Below are 22,231 nucleotides of genomic sequence, written 5' to 3' on the forward strand. Positions count from 1 at the left end.
GCCTTCGTCCCTGCTTGGAGCCTGTGGTTTTGCACTGATGGCTGGGGGTCTGTGCCTTTGGGAACCCCACCAGCACTGCCACAGGCTGCTCTGGGTGTGCACCAGCACTTTCAGGACAGTCCTCAGACAACAGAAACCAGGTGGGGGTGGAAATGGATGGTCTTAAAGGTCCCTTCCCACCCAGACCCCTCTGTGATTCAATGGAAGGAGAAAGGGCAGCAGTGGGCAAAACTGAGGCACAGCCAAAACCATGGCACTGCCAACTCCCTGCTTGCTGAAATCTGAATTTTGTGTCTTTGCTTAAGCCCCCAGACCCAGCAGGAGGTGTTGACAGAGCCATCGATGCCCAGACCAGCCCCCACCTGCCCCACTTACGTCTGTGGCACTTGTCACCAGTCCATCCGGGCTGGCAGAGGCAGTGTCCTGTCCGGTGGTCACAGAGCCCCCCGTGCTGGCACTCACAGCGCTGCTGGCAGTCCAAGCCATGCTGCCCCTGGGCACAGGCTGGCAGGGACACAGGGTCAGACACTGTCCTGGGGTCACCCTCCCAGCTCCCACTGCCCCACACATGCAGCAAGGACCGTGCACCCAACCCCCTGCACGTCACCTCCGACCTCCACAGGAAAACCATCCCAAACCAGGGTGTGTTTGCCCCAGAGCTGTTTCCCTGGCTGTTTCCTCACCCAGCTCGCAGGCCAGCCCTGTCCAGCCTGCAGGGCAAGCACAGGCCCCCGTGGCCGGGTCACAGGTGCCACCGTTCTGGCACAGGCAGCGCTGCTGGCAGTTCTTCCCAAAAAAACCCGCTAGGCAGGCTGAGGGAGAAACAGGACAAACATCCCAGTCAGGACACAGCTCTGGAAGCTTGTGCCACGCTGTGGGTGGATGGTCTGATACAGAGCAACACCAGCTTTGATGCAAGAGGAGCCAATGCCACCCCCAAGGCTGCTCAGCTGCCCACAGAACAACTTCTGGTATTTCACCTGCTCAGGTGAGAGGCAGCAGCGTTCCGCCCACCCCGAGGAATGGCAGTGGCATTCCCTCCCGTGCTGGCAGGGCTGGGAAGGGTTACCTTGCTGGCAGGAGGGTCCTGTCCAGCCCTCGGAGCAGAGGCAGAGGCCGCTGATGTGGCTGCACGTGGCGTTGTTGAAGCAGTGGCAGCTCTGGCTGCAGTTCTGGCCGTACCTGTTCTCCTGGCACGCTGCAGGGGAGCAGAGCAGGCAGGAGTGGTGGGCACTGGGTGGGAATTACAGCAGCCAGGCTCCTACCAACCCTCCCAAGGGCTGGCAGAGGGTCTGTCAGTGGTGCTTGGCTGCTGTGTGAGGGGGTTTTGTGGGGTTACAGGGAAATCATGTGTCCTATAGGCCTGACATCCGAACACAGACATTGCTACCAGCTGTGTTACATCCTTCACCTATTTGGGAGCAGCTTTGCTGGATGCCCAAGCCTTCATTGCATCCAGTCACAGCATGCTCAGGCAGAGCCCCCCCCAGTCTGAACCCAAATTAAATTCCACACATAGAAAATCACAAATGGGGAACACACAGCCCAGATCTCCAGTTCCTATGACCTGGCAGCAGAGATAGCCCTGGCTCCAGAGTGCCCATGGAGGGGAGGATGGGCACCTCCCACAGACACCTGTCCTGGCCACAGACACCTACCCTGGGCACAACGGGGGCCAGTCCAGCCGGGAGGACACTGGCACTGTCCCGTCACAGGGTCACACTGGGCACCATTCAGGCAGTCACAGGCTTGTCGACACTCCAGTCCATAAAATCCATCAGGGCAGGCTGTGGAAAACAAAAGAGAAATCCACACAAAATGCAGAGCTGGAGCCCTCCCAGTGGGAAAAGGTGCCTGCCCCTTGGTGGCCTTTGTGGCCAATGTGAGGCTGCACCAGTGTGAGAGTCACTGCTAAGGGCAGCAGATCCGGGATGTGAGTCCACTGTGGACATTCCAGGTACAGGAGAGGGCAGTGGTGGATCAGGAGAGTGATGGCTTGAGGTTCCTGACCACGGAGAGGCTGCTGGGGGAGCTGGATCCATGCATCCAGGGACCCCTCCAAGAGGCTGCTCCAAGACCCTGTGTGCAACATGTACACACTCGGGTGACCACAGCAGCTGTGCAATCACTGGACCACCTATTATTTACATTTTTCTTTCCCTAGACTGTTTCCCTCCAGAAATAAAAGCAGAGGCAGCAGTTTGCAGACTTGTTGCTCCCCCTATGACCATCCTGAGGAATTCTCTGTGCTGTAACAGGATAACAAAGTCAGACAGGGAGCACAAGCCCTCTGGGATGGAGCCCTGGTCCCCAGGGTCAGGTACTCACCGTGCTCACAGAAGGTTCCTCGCCAGCCTGGGCTGCAGGTACAGGCCCCGCTGACGTGGTCACAGGTGGCTCCATTGTCACACTGACACTGGTGCCGACAGCTCAGCCCAAACCACCCTTCTGGGCACTCTGAAAGAAATGAGAATGAGGATTCTGTCCTTCCCTGGGTCCCAGAGAAGCTATCCTAAGGCAGGAGCTTGGATTCTGAATGGAATAAAAATATCTGGCTGCTTTTTTTTACAAGAACCAGTAAGTTCTAACCTGTCCCTTACAGGTGTGTACCCACAGTACCCAACCACCCTGGGGACAGGATCAGCATCGCAGGCAGGGCAGGGGACTGGGCTGGAGAGATGCCTTTCCCTGGAGCAGCCCCTGGCAGGGCAGGGCAGGGCAGGGCAGGGCAGGGCAGGGCAGGGCAGGGCAGGGCAGGGGCAGCACTCACTCTGCTCGCAGTGGGTGCCCGTGTACCCGGCCTCACACTGGCACTGCCCGGTCTCGGCGCTGCAGCTGCCGTCGCTGTTGCTGCAGTTGCAGGTGTGGGCACAGTCGGGGCCCCAGCGCCCCAGGTCACAGGCTGGAAAAACACGGCAGGAGCCCATCACTGGTGTGTACCTGAGAGCACAGCATGGGCACAGCACTGCCTTCACCAGCGGGCACAGCTCCCTTGGGCACAGGGACAAACACGGCTGCAGACAGGCCAGTGGCGCTGCCAGCACCAGACAGAGCAAAAAAACCAAAAAGATTTCAGAGAGGTTTCCCTGGCAAGGCATGAAGATGAGAATAGAGCAATGGCAGCATAGCTCGGCACAGGTCAGAGTGGCCCAGGGGTGAGGGTGGCAGGGCACAGGTGCTGTACCTCGCTGGCAGTGGTACCCTGTCCTGCCGGGCGGGCAGCTGCACGTCCCCGTCACCGGATGGCAATGTCCCTCGTTCCCACAGCTGCAGCTCAGCTGGCACTCAGGGCCGAACCAGCCGGGTGGACACACTGCCAAAGGAAACAGGGAGGGACTGCAGGTGGCTGCTGCAGCCCTGGACCTCAGCAGAGCCGCTGGGGACTGAGGTGCTTGGCAGAGCTACGAGCACTGACAGCTCTGACATCCCCAGTGCAGGTGCTGAACAGGGCGAGGAGCTCAGCATTTTGCCTCCTTTCTCCTGCTGCAGAAGTTACCAGAGTGAAGATGGGGCTAGAGGGACTTTGAAGTGCCCAGCCTGTACCCCAATGAGTGAGGAAACAGAGATGTACACAGTGCTCAGCCTGCCCTGCTGAGTGGTTGGTCACTGGATGCTCCAGTCACTACAGCTGAGCTGAAACACCCCCATTCCAGCTGGAGATGGACATCCCAGCTGAGGGACCCAGCCCAGCCTGCACTCACCATCCTGGCAGCGCTGGCCAGTGTAGCCAGGTGGGCACAGACAGGCTCCGGTGGCAGGGTCACAGCTGGCATTGTTGGCACAGTCAGGGCAGATCTCCTGGCAGCCCGGTCCCCAGAGACCCTCAGGGCAAGCTGGAGCGTGAGCAGACAGAGAACACACAGCACTGGGATCAGAGCCGAGGTGGCAGAGGGAAATGTGTGACCTTTTGGGTTCCCTGTCGCCGTCATTGCTGCGCTCATGCGAGACGCGGATTTTTGTTCACAGCACCAGCGAGCACAGCATGGCCGTGCCTGCTCCACAGGCAGCATGTGAGCCTCTCTAAGTGCTATTCTGAGCTCACTCCAGGATCTCCATGCCAATTCTGGATTTGTATCCACTTGTGGGGAGCTCCAAGGGCTCCTCAGTGGGAAATGGTGCTGCTGGCACAGGGACCCCACAGCTGCTGTCACACCATGGACAGCACATCACTCACTGCTCCAGGACACGCTGGGAGCTGCAAAGAAGGAGCAAAAGGCTAAACTGCTAAAACCAGGGCAAGAATTCTTCTCCAACTGGTCCTAAGCTGCTCCAGGGCCTGGAAAAAAAGGCAGCTTGAAATGTATGGTAAGCACTGTGCACACGTAGTTCCATTGCTCAGCCAAACTCTTAAGAGCAGGACATCTCTATGTGACTAATTCCTTCCAGCTGCTGCAGTACTGCAGAATCATGCAAAAGCTTTCAATTTCAGATTCTCTAGTTTTCCAGCAGTTAAAGAGTAATCTGGTGAAGGCAATTAAAAACATGCATCAATAAAAAAAGGTTCCTCTCCTACATTGAGGACTGTGACAATCAAAAACATCTTCATCTTTTTCATTGTGCTGTTTAAGACTCACCATCAAAAGCTGTAATTTTTTCTAACTTTCCACAAAGGTGATTCTAACTGCACTGGGTGTTTTTTAAATGAATTTTAGCAAAACAAAAGTAATAGGTCTACACCTAAATCCGTCCCTGTACACCGAAATCCCTGAGTGTTTGCTGCCCACACTCACCTTGGGCACAGTCGTGTCCTGTCCTGCCAGGTGGGCAGTGGCACTGCCCCGTGCTCCTGTCGCAGGATGCTTCTCCACAGGCACAGGGATGCTGACAGCCTGGCCCAAATGTCCCCTCAGGGCACTCTGTGGGAGAACAGCAGGGTCAGAACTTCCCCCCTCAAGGAGCCCAAGAGCATTTTACCAATTTTACCTGGCCCTGCAGGCTGAAGGAGCCTCTGGGTCTGTGGGGAACAGCTGAGAGAGGTTCCCACCTGTGCTCATGGTTTAGTGGCATGGTGGGGTTTGCTCAAAGATTGGACTGGTGGTCTTTTCCATGATTCTGTGATTCTGTATAATGTTTCCAACATTAATGATTCTGTGAGCCTGGGTGTGACCACTCAGAGCCACACTGGTCACCTCCAGCATTGCCACCGCCACCCTGGTCTGTCTGCCTGTCACTTCTCTCTATTGTGCATCCTTTCAACAAATATTTCTTCATGCTAGAGTGACCACTCACATCTCCAAAAGCTGAAGCCAAACTGGTGTCCAGTCTTTGGACAAGAACTCTACCCAAGCCACCCTGGTCTCTGGGCTGGGGTGCAGAACACTGGGGTCAGAGCCCTACACCAAACCTACCCTTGGCTTTTCCAAGATGCTGTGAGGGTTTTTACCTCCCTGGCTGAATGCCTCCAGGATCTGAGCACCAGGATTTTAAGAAGCAGCCAGGTTTGCAGCAGGACACAGATGGAAAGCAGGAAAGAAGGAGCATCCTCATGCAGAGGAGGAATAAGTGCTTTTCCTTCCCTCTGCTCTGGATGCCAGCGTGGTTCTGCTGATCCCAGCTCGGTTTGATCTTTGTACCCCTGTGCCACAATTTAGCAACCAGCTGGTGACGTGCAAACTGAGGGCCCCAGACCAAAGATCCTTAAATCCTCTCTGAGTCCCCCACAAGAGCTCCACGCTCAGCAAAGCCAAAGTTCTGCAAAGCTTCAGCAGAGGCGAACACAGCGGCACTGACAAACCGCGGAGGAAACGCAGCGCCTCCATTTCCAGTGACACAGTGGAGTTTTTGTTATTCCTCCTCTTCGCTAATTGATGGCAGATGTTTGTCTTCACCCTTTAATAATTTCCAGATCCGAACAACAGCCAAGAGCCTACTATTTCTATACAAATATTTGTGTTATTTCCTGTGACTCCCCCCTACAGCCTTCAGCTCCTTTCTTACCCTTTTTTAAAATATCCCAAGCGGGAGCACCCAGCCTGACAAGGCTCCAGGGACTCCAGGGGCCACTGCATCCCACCATGGGGGCTCAGGGCTGTCAGACCCAGCCAGGGAGCACAGCCCTGCAGGAGCTGCTCCCATCTCTCCTGCCAGCACCGTGGTAGCACTTGCTTTGGGATTTTTGCTGCTTTCTGCAGCTCTTGTTCCACCAAGTCCTGTCAGAGATGGGGCTCTGCACCATGACCCTGTGCTGGCAGATCAATGAGGTTCATGGTTGCAGCTTCTGGGCTGGGGTGAAGCAGAGCTTGGCTACACTCCTGTAGTGCAGAAACTCCTGGGATGCTCCAATCCAAATCCAGATGTTGGCCCCTTTCAACCTTTCCGTGCAGTGTCTTCTGCTGCTGCAGTCTGTCTTCAGGTGTGCAACTTTTTGCATTTTCTGCAGGACCCAACCAGCTGCAGTGGGTTCAGGAGGCCCCAGCCTCACAAGAGCAAGAGTGGGTTGATTTTTCAGTCGCCACTCAGCTCAGCGGTTGGCAGAACTCATTCTTTTCCAACACCGTGCTCATATTTTGTAATCATCACCTCGTGCCAATGACTCACTGCCTTTAGGTTCTCTCAAAGCACCTTTGTCTGCCCAAAGTGAAGCTCTCTGGCACACAAACCACCCCCGGGATCTTGAAATCTGCACCCTCAGAGCCTGAGTGTTGGACACAGACACAGAGCTGGGCAGTTCAGTCACTGTCTCATCAACTAACCCTTCATGGCAAGAGCACAAAACTGCTCTAGGAGGTTCATAGAGAGGCAGAAGTTTGAATCCAAAGGTTAATTAAATGTAAAATACTCCTTTGCACTTGCAGATGAAACAGAGTTTCAATAAGGAATAGAGAACAGAGCAGTAAATGTGATACTGTTGTGCTGGGCAGGGATTGCCTGGAAGGGAAAAGACATCAAGGCCAGGGAAGGATAATTAGATCCCAATCACCTCCATCTACCAACACTGAGATGTCCAGAGGCAGGGTGAAGTGAGACCTTGTTCTTTTCTGAATCAGGCTTGTTTTATACAAGGAATTCACTCTCCCACTTTAAAGAGGTGTCAGTGTCTCACAGAGACCTGTGGATGGCAGCTCCTGTGTCTTTACTGGCCACCCACCAGGTCACCTGCAGTGGGCTGGGGCTCTCAGGGGATCCTAGAAATGCTTTGTGTCATTTTGTGAAGCAAAATTGTGAGGATTGGTGAGTTCCCAGCACACACAGAGCTGCCCTGCTGGGCCCTGCCTTACCTTGGTCACAGTGCTGGCCGTGATAGCCTGGGGGACACTCCTGGTGACACTCGCCGGTGACAGGGTCACAGGGCACTCCTGGAGAGCAGCTGCACTTCTTCTTGCAGCCATCCCCGTAATACCCAGGGTCACAGCCTGTGAACAACCATAATTAGAGAGAAAGAAGCTCTGAAATTTCTCGTTACCCCTGGCAGAGCCCAGTCCTGGGTGCCACCCACTGTCACAGCTGTCCCCACCCACCACACAGCTCCTGCTGACCTCAGAACGGGGCTGAGTGTGAGCACGGTGTGCTCCTGAGTGAGCGAGAGGTGAGACAGTCCGGGAGGGTGGAAAGCAAGCAGAGCTTTCCCCTGAGAAAATGAATGGGGAAAAGAGGCCATGGGAGGAGAAAGGGAGGTGCTTCATGGGAACAGAGTGACACCAGATGACACCAAGCAGAATGTGAGTGTGGATCTGCTGAAGGGTGGGAGGGCTCTGCAGAGGGACCTGGACAGGCTGGATGGATGGGACAAATCCAGGGAGATGAGGTTTAACAAGACCAAGTGCTGGGTCCTGCACTTTGGCCACAACAACCCCTGCAGTGCTCCAGGCTGGGGACAGAGTGGCTGGACAGTGGCCAGGCAGAAAGGGACCTGGGGGCACTGATGGACAGCAGGCTGGACATGAGCCAGCAGTGTGCCCAGGTGGCCAAGAAGGCCAATGGCTCCTGGCCTGGATCAGGAATGGTGTGGCCAGCAGGAGCAGGGCAGTGATTCTTCCTCTGTGCTCAGCACTGGTTGGGCAGCACCTCGAGTGCTGTGTCCAGTTCTGGGTCCCCAATTTGGGAAGGACATGGAGGGGCTGGAGCATGTCCAGAGAAGGGAATAAGGCTGGTGAGGGGTCTGGAACACAAGTGCTGTGAGAAGCTGGAGCTGAGGATGTTTATCCTGGAGAAGAGGAGGCTCAGGGAGACCTCATCACTCTCCACAGCTCCCTGACAGGAGGGTGCAGCCAGGGGAGGGTTGGGCTCTGCTCCCAGGGAACAGCGACAGAACCAGAGGACAGAGCCTTAAGCTGTGCCAGGGGAGGTTTAGGCTGGACATTAGGAAGAATTCTGCACAAAGGGTGGTCAGGTGTTGGAATGAGCTGCCCAGGGAGGTGGTGGAGTCACTGTCCCTGGATGTGACAGTCAGTGCCATGCTCTGGGTTACAAGGAGGTGTTGAGTCATAGGTTGAGCTTGATGCCTTCAAAGATCTTTTCCAAGGCAGCTGAACGTGGGGGTGTGTGCCTCACTCACTGATCTCACAGCGCTGGCCATGGTAGCCAGGTTTGCAGTGGCAGGAGCCGTCCCTGGGGTCGCAGTCCCGTGAATTGTGCTGCAGGCACTGACACTCCTGGGAGCAGCCGGGCCCGAACACCCACTTGGGACACGCTGCAGGGAAAGGGAAGAGCTGGTCAGGCACCAGGGACAGGGGCAGAAACCTTCCCAGAAGGCTGGAACCCCAGGGTAACAGCGAGGACAAGCGTACCCAAGTGGCAGAAGCGGCCGTACAAGCCGGGATCGCACAGACACGCTCCGTAAATCCGATGGCAGTGACCTCGGTTGGCACAGTTGCACTTTTTCCTGCAGTGCTTCCCGAAAAATCCCTTGGGGCATCCTAGTAACAGGAACCAGAGCTGTGTGAAGCCAGGGATGCACCGAGGGAAGGGAGGCAGCCGGGGGGAGATTCCCTGCACCAGCTCCAAATCAGCTGTGCAGTGTCACAGGGGATGTCACTTGCTGCCACTCCTTGTGCTGCTCCAGGGCACCCATTAGCTCTGCACTCCCTGTGACCAGCAACTCTGCTGGTTGGGACAGAAATAACCCACCCACAGGGCTCCGAGAGGTCAAGGCTGTTCTCCGTGAGAAAGCAACCCATGAGGCTGCTCCTGTTGAAAAGCCACGGGGATATTTGCACTATTAAGTGAATACAATTATTGTTTTTTCTCTGTTATGCTAAAGATCTCAATATTGGAAGCACATGGCAGACAGGCTGTGTCAGCAGAGTGCTCTGGCCAGCAGCTGCCCAGCAGTACGTGCCTTGTCCCTACGAAGAGAGGAGCAGAGGAAATGCCACCTTGGGACAACAGAGCAATTCTGCATTGTTTATTTTAATTTTACCTTCCTGTTTTCTCTCTGTCCCCCTCAATCGTCTCCTTCTTACAGAAAGAAGAGGTTGAGGTATCTCTTGTGTTCATTTGTATTCTGCTTCACTCTCCTCCTTCACTAATAGTTCCCATATGCTCCCAACATGTGACTGAAGTCCTTTTGTCTGAATCTCTGATTGTCTCCCTCTTTCTGGTTTTCAAATTATGTCCCCCAAATTTTAACCCCTTGGGAACAAGAAATGAGCATCATCAGCAGTGACACCTCCTCTGGGTACTTTGGGTAACTACTGCTGTCACAGCTCTCCAATGCTTCGGGTGGAAAATACCTCCACAGTTTCCATGGAAATTAGCCATGGAAATTGTGGGTTTGACATTCTTTCCTATGTCTGGCACTGAATGCCCCATGAAATAGAGATCTTTGCCCTGAGTCGTGGATGAGCAGTGAACAGGGACTGCAAAGGTCTTTGAGTGCAAAGACAAGACAGAACACCTGGAGCACTGCTTTGTGGGGGAAGAGTGCCATTTAACACTCCTTTTGCTTTTTAAAATGACATTTTTCCACACAAGACTCGGTGGCTGACGGACTCAGATGGAGCAGGAATGTGTTCGAGCTGCTCTCACTGGGATGATTCAACAAGAGAGTTATAAGATGCTGTTGGTGAGCAGCTACAAAAGGACCAGTGTAGGGAACCCCACAGGAAACGCTTCCACGCTTCAGAGAAGAACATCTGGAACATCCAAGAGCAGCACCAGCCACGGCCAGAACAGCCATGTACCCAGTGATGGCAGATCTCAGTGGAAGGAGGAGGATGAGGATGGCCCCCAGACCACAGAGAGGGTGAGGGGACGCTGGACTCACCGTCCTGGCAGAGCTCTCCGGCCACGCCGGGCGGGCAGCGGCAGGAGCCACTGGCCGGGTCACAGGTGCCACCGTTCTGGCACCGGCAGCTCTGGCTGCAGTTGCTGCCGAAGGTTCCAGCCGGGCAAGCTGGGGAGGGAGAAGGAAGAGGAGGCTCAGCCTTGCGGGGCTGCATCCATTGCACCCCCCAGAGCAGGGGACAGAGCTGCCACTCACTCTGGTTGCAGAGCACGCCGGTCCAGCCGGGCGGGCAGTGGCAGCCGCTGCCCTCGGCCGTGCAGGTGGCTCCGTTCTCGCAGTCGTCACAGGTCAGGCTGCAGTCGGGGCCAAAGGTGTGCTCCAGGCACACTGAAACGAGAGGAACCACAGGTGAGATCATCCCTGAGGCTGCTGCAGCATCCTGAGGAGTTTGGGCAGAGAAAGGGAAAGAGGAAGAGAAAGGGAAAAGGAAAGGGAGGAGAAGGAGAGAGAGAGAAAGAGGGAAGGAAGGAAGAAAGGAAGGAAGAAAGGGAGAAAGGGAGAAAGAGAGAAAGAGAGAGAGAAAGAGAGAAAGAGAGAAAGAGAGAAAGAGAGAGAGAAAGAGAGAAAGAAAGAAAAGAAAGAAAGAAAGAAAGAAAGAAAGAAAGAAAGAAAGAAAGAAAGAAAGAAAGAAAGAAAGAAAGAAAGAAAGAAAGAAAGAAAGAAAGAAAGAAAGAAAGAAAGAAAGAAAGAAAGAAAGAAAGAAAGAAAGAAAGAAAGAAAGAAAGAAAGAAAGAAAGAAAGAAAGAAAGAAAGAAAGAAAGAAAGAAAGAAAGAAAGAAAGAAAGAAAGAGAATCCCCGTGCAGGGGCTGCAGCAGAGCTAAGCACAGAAAATGTTCACCAAACAAATAAACCCAGCCTGCATTGTTATTCCTGAAGAGTTCCAAGCAGAGTGTGGCACTGACTGCTGCTGCCAAATGCCCACCGAATTTCTCTGACAGCGTGTGCTCCCCTCGTGCTTCCATCTCCTCCTCCTCCTCCTCGTAGTCGTCCTTGAAGAGCTGTGTGAATTCATCTCGCAGGATGGCCACGTGAGGGATGGGGCGGATGACGGGGCGCCGGCCATCCAGGGCCTCCACCGTGTCCTCTGTGGCTGGGGGACAGGGACACAGGTGACAGGTCACGGGGGGAAAGGAGACAAGGTGCCTGGGAGGTGAACGGTGGGGCAGGAGCTCTGCAACAGCAAAGGGAAACCAGAACTCTCCGTGGGTGTCAGGTTTGCAGCGCTGATCTCACCCTGTTGGGACACCTCTAAAGCTTTCCCAGGTTGGTTGTTCAGGGATTTTTTGGCCAGAGTGGGCCCAGACCAGGTATGTGACCTCAAGATCTCTTTATTGCTACAAATAAATAATCTATTACTTCTTATGAGGAGAAGCTGTAGAGGCTGGTGGCTGTGGAAGGGGCTCTGGCCGTGTGTTAATGTGGAGCCATCACTGCAGGTTGTGTTGGAGCTGTAGCTGTGCCAAAACTCCCTGCACTTCTTTGGACAGTGCTGTGAACGAGGACACAGGGCTGGTCCTGGCTGGGAAAGCTCTCCAGGGCTGGGGTGAGGCACTGCCACTGCTCAGCTGCTGTGAAGGGCTGGAAGAGCTGAGGTGCAGGGCTAAGGAGCTGCAGTCTGGGTGATCCTGGCTCAGACAGGAGGCAGAGGAGGGAGCTCGGACGAGGCACTTACAGATGCAGCTCCTTCTGTCTTCATCCAGCTTGTGCCCAATGTTACAGCCACACTGGAACGACCCTGGCTGGTTCTGGCACGTGTGTTCACACCCACCATTGTTTGCAGAGCACTCATCCACATCTACAAAACATGGGACACCCCAGTGGGACAGGAGCAGTGGGACAGGAGCCCAGCCATGCCTGGCCATGCAGCAGTCATAGGCTGGTGGCACCCTCTCTGCTAAATATGTAAAGCCATCTACTCTAAAAATGGAGTTAAACCACCTCAGGGATTAGGGATGCCTGAGTTTCAACAAAAAAATGTGCTGGGCTTCAATTCCCATCCATTATTAATTGTATAGGAACAGGTGGGTGTGTTTGGCTCCTTCCCCTGGGAAATGTTGTTGAGAGCTTTGGAAGTGAGAACAATTATTAGGGGGATTTTTCCCCACATTCTTTGTGTTGAGAAGGTGACTCATCAGAAAGCTGGCAGGAAAACTGGCAGGAGCTGGGAGAAACTGGAAGAAATGCCTGGCTGTTTGCAACCAGGTAAGACAATTTCTTGTTCTCCTAATTAAAAGCTTCATTAGTCACTGCCTTGGCTGTGTTTCATACAGACACTGTTATTTGTCTTCATCCCTTGGGTGAAAGTGATGGGCAGTGTTGCCCTCTGGGGTTGAACATCAAACGTTTTTTGTGAATTTATGGGGTCAAGCCTGGGCCAGCTCACTCTGAGTCAGCCCAGTCTGACCTTGATGTGTCCAAAAATCCCATTGAGCCTCTCCAGTTGGGCTGGGCTTAGCGTAGGGGTTAGAACTGAGCTGCCCAACACTAAACAAACTGAAATAGAAGTAGAGGGACCAATTCCCTGCGTGTCCCTGGCTCTGCCTGGAGCCCAGGGAGGTGGTGGCACTCACCATCACAGCCACAGCCATCCGTGCTGAGCCTGTACCCGGCGTGGCAGGAGCACTCGTAGCCCCCAGGGTAATTGTAACAGTCCTGCTGACAGCAGTGAGAACCGGTGTCACACTCATTGATATCTAAATGAGAAACAAAGGGTGTTAATACAGTGCAGAGTGGTGACAGGAGCTGTTAAACTGCTCCCTGACTAGTTCTGGTGAGCTTTTACTGATCTGCTGCCAAATGCTGAGCCAGGGTTCTCGAGTTCCTCTTGAAATCAGGGAGATTTGTGTTAACAGATCATCCTCCCATCGAGGGGGGAATCCTGAGTCCTTGAGGGAAGGTCACTGTGATCCCCAGTTGGGGATTGTGGTCAGAGTTTTCGTGTCCTCAGCAGGGTGATTCCAGCTGACTGACTCCTGCTTAGGGCAGTTTCATTTGGGAAAACTAATTATTTTGGAAGTCATAATTGCTGTTCAAGTCACAAGTGCAGTCAGGGTATATCGTGAGGGAAGTTTGGGGATATCTTTGAGCAGAGCAGTATTTCATCTGCTCTCACTTCCCATCAGTTTCTATCCTCTTTAGCCTGTGTGAAGTGCACATACACAGTAGCCAAGATGGATCCTGACCTAAGATCCCAAGAGGAATCCTCACCATTACCTGGGAAGTGCTTGGAAATCCAGGTCTGGCCCTTTTCTGTTCCTTACCAGTGCACGACTTCTGGTCCTCTTCCAGCCGAAAGCCAAAGTTACAGGTGCAGACAGGGCCAGAGCTGGTGTGGTGGCACATGTGGGAACAGCCCCCATTGTTGGCTTCACAGCTGTTCACAATCTCCATCTCTATCCCTGGAAAAGGCAGCCTGGTCAGGATCCTGTGGGACACATCTGCACACACTGCTGGCCCCTGCCTGCTCCCACCAGCCCCTGGCACTGCTGAGGAGGGGGATCTGCAGTGGGAAAGGATGGAAATAGCTCAGCACAGAGGCCACTGCTGGGCTGGGAAGCGGGGTATAAAAAGAAACCTCTGGATCTCACGCAGCCTCTTAGGGAAGGGGTTGTGGAGCAGGCTCTGGACAATCTCTGGGATGAACAGGCTGCGGATGAAACTGCTCCCACTCCTGCCAAGCAGCAGCGTGTGCTGCCAACCAAAAGTTGGCTCAGCCTCAGAGCAGAGCTGTTCTGGTGCCAGGGAGAAATGGGAGCAGCAGAACACAGCTAAGTAGGGAAACATCCAGATGCCTACAGCGAGAACTGTTAGCTCCTGACATGTCAAAAGTGGTCAGCGCAAACATCAATTGCAGCCATAGATCATCCGGGTTGGCAAGGTTTCTGTAAACTTGTCTAGTTAATTAAGCTTTCTTAAACTAAAAGGAACTTGTTTCATGGAGCTTTGACTCAGTCCTGAACCTCAGGAAAACAATTTCTGCCTTCAAGAACACTGAGTTTTTCGTGCATGCAGACCCAAAGAGGATGAAAGAAAGGGAGCTTGATGCTTCCCAATGGATCTGTGCTTGTCATAAACAAAAGCTGTGCCACAGTGGAAGACTTTTTCCAGATTTTACAACATGATTGTCATCCCTTTCTTCCCTTTTCTTATTAAAGCAGCACAAACAGGGTTTTGCTTAAAAGAAATATGCTAGGAAGGGCAGGGAGAAACACTTTTCATGTGGAAAGGCTGCTTTGCTGACCCCAGGGCAATGTCAGTGCTTATGGTGTGAGATGGCCTCTGTCCCTAAGAAGAAAGCTGTGTACATACTTAGGCTTTTAAATCTCATGTCATCATCCTGGTGCCCCACACTGCTCTGTTTGATGCCTTTCAAGACCCATTTATGGCCTGCAAAGCCTTGCCCTTTTGCCCTTGCAAAGCTCCAGCAGTGGCACAAGGGGACCCTCAGAGCTCCCAGTAACACCAGTTGCCATCACTGGGACTGCCATGGTGGCTGTCATCTGAGAGGGGCTGGTGGCTCTGGCTCAGCCTGGCCCTGCTGGGCTGCAGCAGCTGCAGAGAGCTGTGAGGACAGTCTAGCTCACTCTTGCATCACAGAGTTTATTTCTTTCCTTGATGGGAGCAGATGTGATCCCTTCACTGGCTCGATTCCTCCAGTGACACATCTGCAGCTGACTGAGCTCGTCCAGCAGAGTCCTCAAGAGCAGAACTTGGTTTATTTGAAGCCAAATGGCTCCAAATCAATTGCCTTAACCAGCTAAAGTGGCTTCGTGGTGACTTTAAAGATCAGACCAAGATTTTTATCTTGGTGGGGGAGTAAACAGCCCCAAAACTGCTTGTGAAATCCTCCAGCAGAGATTGCCACAGCTTGGCCTTGGCCATTGCCAGAGGGCAGTGACAAACACGTGCCTGCAGCAGCCCAGGGCTGCCCTGTCCTGCTGGGCAGGGCTGAGCTCACAGTACTCACGGTAGCATCGCTTGCCATCCGCCCCCAGCTCGTAGCCCGGGTTGCAGGTGCACTTGAAGGAGCCCCGGGTGTTGAGACACTGGTGTGCACACATGGCCAGCCCTGTCAGGCACTCGTTCACATCTGGGAGAGGGAGAAACCATAAGATAAGTAGGCTGAAGCTTAAACATCCTTCCAAAGGGACTATTGTTATGGTATTTGAGTTCTGCACCGGTTACTTGCACCCTGAACTCTTCATTGGAAGCCAGACCAACAAAGACACAGAGTTAAGAGTTTGGAATTGCTGTAAAGCTTCCCAGGAGATTGGATCACATGACAGTGAGACAGCATTCACAGAATCACAGAATCAATTAGGTTGGAAAAGACCTTTGAGAACATCGAGTCCAATCTATGATCTAAAACTATTTTGTCATCAGACCATGGCATTCAGCGCCACATCCAGTCTATTCTTAAACACCTCCAGGGACAGGGACTCCACCACCTCCCTGGACAGCCCATTCCAATGCCTGATCACCCTCTCTGTGAAGAATTTCTCCCCCATGTCCAGCCTGAACCTCCCCTGGAGCAGCTGTCTGTTGTTGCAGACAGCTCAAGCAGGGCTCTCGCACAGATACCACCTGAACCATCTCGGGGAAGGTGTTTGCTTCACCCTGTTCTGTCCACACTGAGCACTCCCTCACCCACGAGACACAGAGATTTTCCTCCTCAGGAGCTCTGCAGGGCACTCACCTTGGCAGGCCTTGCCATCAGGGGCCAGCTGGTAGCCGGGGTGGCAGTCGCAGCGGGCGCGGCCGCGGTGGCTGTGGCAGAGGTGCATGCAGCCCCCGTTCCTGTCAGCACACGGGTTCCTCACTGCAGGCAGAGCACAGAGCCCGGGTCATTCCACACTGATCCTGCTGGATCCCAGAAATCTGGAGTTTTTGAGCTTTCTGTGGTTTCAGGCACAGACCCCCTGGAAAACACTGCTTTGGACCTGAGGCCTTGGAGACGGCTTCTAAATGTGAGTGGTGAAGTAAAAATCACGGGTGTGTAGTGAATTAGAAGTGTGTGTTTTCACAGGGTGATGGGTTTTAAATTTGAGGTTGTTATAGTATAGTAAGAGGTATAGGACAAGATGTGGATTTTTGGGCATTGTCTCTTTCTTTGTTCATCTTTCTTCTTATTCCTTCTTCATGGTTTTCAAGTAGGAGTTTCGGGTTGGTCAGTCAGTGTCACTCTAAGGGTCATGGGAATGTAGTTATTAGGTCAAAGGTATAAATAATATAGGTGTTAATTCTCTACTGGACTCTTTTAGCCTTAAAAGACCTTGTAGCAGTTGCCTCTGTAGCCATTTTTCCTTACTTCTAGCAAGGAGCTGGAAGTGCTGTCATACTCTCTGCACTTTCTGATAAGATATAATAAACAACCAAGCCCGAACACAAGAAAAAACTGTTTCTACTGTGTTTCAGTTAATCCTGGCTCTGAGAAGAAGACGGGGAGACTGATTGATAAACCACTACCTAGGTGGTGCAAAGCCCCTGTGCTGCTGCCCACATGATCCTGCCTCTTGCGGCACTGGGAGGGAGCAGAGCAGCAGGAAAGCCTGCAGTCTGTGAAAGCCTGTCCTGCACCAGGCAGAAAATCCCTGCTCCATCCGTTCAGGAGGATTTACACGGTGTGAGATCCTGCACAAGGCTGGCATTAAGCTGGGTAAAACCCTTCCAGCAGAAGCTTGGCACAGGCACATCCCTCTGCAGAGATTACAGAGCAAGTGCTGGCAATTTGCTCCAAGTGCTCCTACCCAGAGGTTTGCCAATCTCTGACCTGCCCAGGGCCAGGACAGATGCTCCAAACCCCACTGACTGCTGCGTTTGTAACATCCCAGTTGTTCCTTTTACCATCACAACTTCACAGCTCAGGACTTCCCTCCCTCCTGCCTTTGGAATGCCAGCTGCTATGAATGAGAACAACCTTGATTTCTATCCCTTTCAGCTTCTCTCCCTCCTGAGCCAGGAGCAGATCAGCCAGACAGGGAGAGGATCCCACCCTGCTGCCCCACTCTGCTGTCCCTCCACTCCCACAACAGCCTGTGCCTTCAAACAGTTTCATTTTTGTTGGCTACACTCCTCCAGCTCTTCCCATAAGCCACAGGACATGTCCATGACAACCAAACACACAGAGTTTTTACTGGAAATCCCCCAGTCTGATCTGCTGGACATCTGAGCATCCCCATCCCGCAGTTCCCAGCTGGAAGCTGTGTCTCCCCAGCCCGCCCCAGACTCACGGATGCAGCGTTTGCCATCCTGGTGCAGCTGGTGGTTGTGCCTGCACTGGCAGCGGTGCTGGGCCAGGGTCACCTGCACACAGTCGTGCTCACAGCCACCGTTGTTCAGGGCACACGAGTTCAGAGCTGCAAGGCAAAGGGACACAAAGGGCAGCACCTGCGTGAGTGAAGGTACCACAGGACCAGGGCAGACTGCACACACTTCAAGCTCCTGAGGATTTAAGACTGGAGCACATTCAGTGACAAGTTCATGGCCAAGCAAGGAGGGTGTTAAGTGGGAGATGTTGCTGCAAAAGCCTCTGGGCAGTGCAGGAGGAGCCACCCACCACCGTGCTGGGTGGGCACCCAGCTCTTTCAGGGCAAGATCAGCTCATGAGTGTTGGGTAGGAGCTTAGAATGGTTCTTTCCCACCATAAGAAGCCCCAGCACTGTCTCTGAAGGTGATTCCAGGACACAGGGAGCTGGGTCAGGTCCTGTCCAGCACTCCATGGCAGGGAAGCAGGTTTCCTGCCAGGCATCCGCCCTCTCCGAAGGGCGCCATGTCAGCAGCCAGCCTTCTGTGCTATTGCTGAAATTCCCATCCTTTTGTTCCAGGACAGTCCCTGCAGGTGCAGTGGCACAGTTGGTTCAAGCCATTACTGCTCAGAGAGCTGAGCTCAGGCACATTCAGGTTTTCCTGTAACAAAAACTGAGTTTCTGGCTCTGTGATGTGCAAAAGTCACACAGGGGGAGGCCCAGCAGGTGCTGCCAGCTCTGGGAACTCTCAGGGAAAAATGTTTTAAGATGCATCCTGTGTGTCCATACCTGCACCAGGTGTAAGAACCCCCAGCTCAGGGCTCTGACCAGGAGCCCTGTGTGGAACCTGGGGCACATGGGGTCCCTGGTGCTGTCACCCAGGCAGAGCACATGGAGATACAGCAGCAGGAGCTCTGATTTCATCCCCAGTGCTGGCAGGACTGGGAATTGAGCTTCCAAACTGGAGTTCCTGGCTGCACCACAGCATTTCTGTGTGGCCTTGCACAAGGAGCCCGGTGGATTCCAAAGTCAGGAAACAGAAGGTTTTGCCTGGGCTACAGCACAAAACAGACCCTGTGGCCCAACACGTGGACTCCTCACAAGCCTGCTGTCATTAATCAGCCAGGGAACAGCCTCCTCCTCCTGTTTCTGTAATCTGGGATGTCTCTGCAGGCTCAGCAGAGGAGAGGGGTGTTTAACTGGGATGGGAGCACCTTGAGTGTGTCAGTGTGTTTGTTTTTACTGCAGCTCTCCAGGACCATCAGCCTTGGATCCAGGAGGAATTTTAGCTGGGAAACAAAACAGGGAAGGGATTTCTGGAGCTGGATTCATGGACTCTGGTAGAGAAGCCATCATGGGATAATGACATGCCTCCAAAGCCATCCAAGTCCCCTCTTGGAGCACTGGATGTCCCCTGAGTTAACCCACCCAACTCCTGATGCACTGAGCTTCTCCAACGAGAGGTGTCCCTCATGAGAATTGGGAAATTGGCCTTTAAACCCTTTTCTGTCTCTTTGGAGCCACCAAAGTGTCACAACCCCCTGGGTTGGTGGAACATGGCTCAACCCAGCCCCTGTCCAGGATGGAAACCCAGCCCTGGCTGCCATAAGGGGAGCAGAACCATGAGCTCTGGGCTCACACATTTCTGACCTATTTTTCAAACTCCAGAATAAACTAATGTGCTGGCTTGGAGGAATCTTACAGGAAAGCTAAAAATATCTCTAATGAAAACCATCTCTCCCCAGGCTGATGCTTCAGGTGATCACAGTGCCCTCCACAACCCCCAGAGCTTTGGAAGCAGGAGAGCCTGGAAAGCAGCTGCCAGCTGAAATCTCTGCTTGTAACACACTTCTGAATCCCAAGGCAAGTTGGGTTCTTGCTCTTGTACATTAGTGAAAACAAATATTTGGCTCAGGACAAAAATAAAGGCAAAAAAACATATATTTTCATTTTTTTTTCTGAACACCATTCCCCTGCAAAAGCAAATATGCTTTAACTCAGAGCTGTGGACCACTCTCATCCCAAAAGTTAAAAAAACTCAACTTCGCATTTTATGCCTTTAATTAGCTAAACAATATTTGGGGGGGGGGAAAGCAGCTTGACATGTCAAGATTTTGCCATACAAAACATAAGGCTGGAGCAAGAACTCGGGGTTCATGTTAGTGGTGCTGGCATTGTTTCCTTTAATCCATTTGGAAGGAAACAACAGAAATACTCAACGTTCCTGAAAAGCTCTGGGTCAGAGTTACACTACTCAAGCTCTAGCAGAGATGGGTGGTCATTTAAAAATATTCCAATATATTTAAGTGTTTAATAACATATATTCAAAAATAGCCATAAATAATGTGCTTGTTGGAGAGCTTTTTTTAAAAATAAAAAAGAAAATAAGTCAAACAATGCTGATGCCTGCCAAAACATTCCTTCATCTGGGAAAAGCACTGGGCCAACATGAAACAAGCCAATGCATCTTATGTCTAAAATAACCTCCCAGGATGCAGTTATTCGGGTGAATTTGAAGTCTAAATAATGGGCTCCTTGCAAACTCCTACAAGACAACTGAAAAAAACCCAAAAGTCTGAGTTCTTCCACGCAAGATTTCAGGAGAGAGAGCCTGGGTCTCCTTAGCTGGCTCCTCGCAGTCACAGCCAGCAGCCCTCACTGCTGGCCTTGTTTTAATTACTGCTCGGGGTTTTTATTCTGTTTACAGAACCACTCTAAAAATATTTCCATTCCCAGATGCTCTGCCGAGCTTAACATTTCTGTGACAAGGCTGCCAAACCCAGTGTCATCCTGTACATCACACAGATTTTTGTAATTACAGCTCAGACAGATTTTCCACAGATGATATTTCAGTGTCTGCGAGAGGGAGGTTCCTTCCAGCCCCGCTGTCTGAGGGGAGTGCAGTGCTGCTGGAAGATGCTGCTCCCAGATTCTGACCCTCTCAGGCCTGGGAAATGGATAAAGAGGGATGGAAAGGAGGTTTTTGCTGCTGACTACCCCTGGGAAGTGGATCTGTGAAGCAGCAGCCTAACTCAGGAGTTGATTTAATACCTGATCTCTGCACCTTCCAGCTGCCCTTCTGACTTTTCCTCTCTCTTCTCACTTCTCCTCTTTCCTCTCTCTCACCTTTCCTTCAGATCCAAGTGATTTGCCACCAGAAGCAGCGAGTTGATGCCCCAAGAGTGACTGTGAGCAGCTGTAAGCATCACACAAACCCCATGGTTCCTAAGAAAAGGCTGAAAAATGTGTGATGGGGCAAAGAAAAGGTCAAATTCCCTAAAATGTGCGAGCTGCCTGCAAAATGAAAAGCCACACCAAGCACACATGGTCGCTGACCCCCTGCACACACAGCTCAAGCCCACACATGGCATGGTCCTCCTGTTCATTATATCACCCCTATCCTTGAGATTCCTTCATTTGAAGTTCTCCTAATATAAATAGGGATCCATCATGTAATCCCAAACTGATTTATCCTAACCTCAGACAACTTCCAGAAACATGTTGTGTGTTAATCCAGACCATCTCTCTGCTCCTCAGGCCAACAAAAGCAATTGGCTCCCATTAAACCCCTCAGCCTGGCCTGCATCCCTCTGCTGAAACAGTGGAGAAGGACCTGGAGATGTCAGCTTCCTGCCTCTGCCCATGTGGTTCTGATAAAAAAAAGAGGTGATTTCAGGACGCCCAAGGCCTCTCTTTGTTCTGTTTCACTTGCAATGGAAGTGGCTGCTCCTCTTCTCCCTCTCTCAGCAGCGATTTGAACAAAGACACAACAAAAGGATCCTGCACAGCCGAGCTGCAGAGCACCAGCAGCAGCTGAGAGCTGGGCACAGGAATGGTTTTAAGCCGTTTTTGTGCTCTCCTGAGTCACAGCCCCAGGTTCCAGCTAACCCTGGAGAGCTGCCTTGGCCATGCCAGCATTGTGGGGGAATTCTGGGGCTCCAGCTCAGCGCTGCCAGTCTGTCATTGGAGCCTTGGTGGGTTTTGTGGGGGCCAGAAAGCATTTCAAGAATTAGATCCAGGTTTTAACAACCCTTAACCAGAAACTTGACTGTAAAGTCAGTTTTCTGTCTCCAGAACACTCTCGCTGGGGCTGTCAGGATCTTCCTACAACCCAAATTTCTGCTTGTCACAGTGTGGAGATGTGAGCTTCCCTGAGCAGAAGGACAAGGATGGATGGATGGATGGATGGATGGATGGATGGATGGATGGATGGATGGATGGATGGATAGATGGGTACTCACTGTCTCCAGTTCCCTTCATTCCTGGTCTATTCCCTATATCTAGTGGCAATATTTTGCATTTTAACAGCACAGAATCTCTACAGAAAATGAGAGAAACTTGAAGAGAAAAACAGCTTTGAGCAGTTACCCCAAATCCCTCAGAACAGACCACAAGGCAACCTGGAGTCTCTGGGTACAACAGGACAGCCACAAACACCAGCAGAGGAGTCACCTCTGAGCCTGTGCTCTGTTCTGAGTTTTTATAAGGAAAAGATGTTCCACCCCTCCTCACAACTGGTTTAATGGTTCAGTGCAGAGCTCTGTGAAGGTGTGACATACACACATGGACAGGCACAAACGTGTAGAGAGAAAAAAACACCAGTCCTGAAATGAGAAAGCTCCATTTTAGATCCCACTCTATTGATATTTTAGAAACATTAGATAACTAGGCAGTGAGAGGCTTTTGCTTTCCTGGATCCCAAGGGTACCAGCACCCCAAACTCACTGCAGATCCTGCAGGCTCCACTCCCCAGAGCTTCAG

At 52.4% G+C, this 22,231-nt stretch overlaps 1 protein-coding gene across 1 annotated transcript in view; it reads right to left on the reverse strand.

The window, feature by feature from the left end:
- The window catches only part of MEGF6 (multiple EGF like domains 6), a 37,978-nt gene that overhangs the window by 7,856 nt on the left and 7,891 nt on the right, over positions 1-22,231 (reverse strand). The window contains exons 3-23 of the mRNA XM_088178705.1: positions 17,456-17,581; positions 15,922-16,044; positions 15,193-15,315; positions 13,487-13,624; positions 12,797-12,919; positions 11,899-12,021; positions 11,149-11,316; positions 10,421-10,552; positions 10,205-10,333; positions 8,727-8,855; positions 8,495-8,629; positions 7,218-7,352; positions 4,731-4,856; positions 3,702-3,833; positions 3,185-3,313; positions 2,771-2,902; positions 2,329-2,457; positions 1,659-1,787; positions 1,070-1,198; positions 684-812; positions 376-504 (exon numbers count right to left, since the gene is read on the reverse strand). Of these exons, the coding sequence (XP_088034831.1) occupies positions 376-504; positions 684-812; positions 1,070-1,198; positions 1,659-1,787; positions 2,329-2,457; positions 2,771-2,902; positions 3,185-3,313; positions 3,702-3,833; positions 4,731-4,856; positions 7,218-7,352; positions 8,495-8,629; positions 8,727-8,855; positions 10,205-10,333; positions 10,421-10,552; positions 11,149-11,316; positions 11,899-12,021; positions 12,797-12,919; positions 13,487-13,624; positions 15,193-15,315; positions 15,922-16,044; positions 17,456-17,581 (2,748 nt within the window). The remainder of the gene's footprint in view (positions 1-375; positions 505-683; positions 813-1,069; positions 1,199-1,658; positions 1,788-2,328; positions 2,458-2,770; positions 2,903-3,184; positions 3,314-3,701; positions 3,834-4,730; positions 4,857-7,217; positions 7,353-8,494; positions 8,630-8,726; positions 8,856-10,204; positions 10,334-10,420; positions 10,553-11,148; positions 11,317-11,898; positions 12,022-12,796; positions 12,920-13,486; positions 13,625-15,192; positions 15,316-15,921; positions 16,045-17,455; positions 17,582-22,231) is intronic.

This window comes from Sturnus vulgaris, chromosome 25, assembly GCF_052056855.1.
Source record: "Sturnus vulgaris isolate bStuVul1 chromosome 25, bStuVul1.hap1, whole genome shotgun sequence".
Taxonomy (NCBI): domain Eukaryota; kingdom Metazoa; phylum Chordata; class Aves; order Passeriformes; family Sturnidae; genus Sturnus; species Sturnus vulgaris.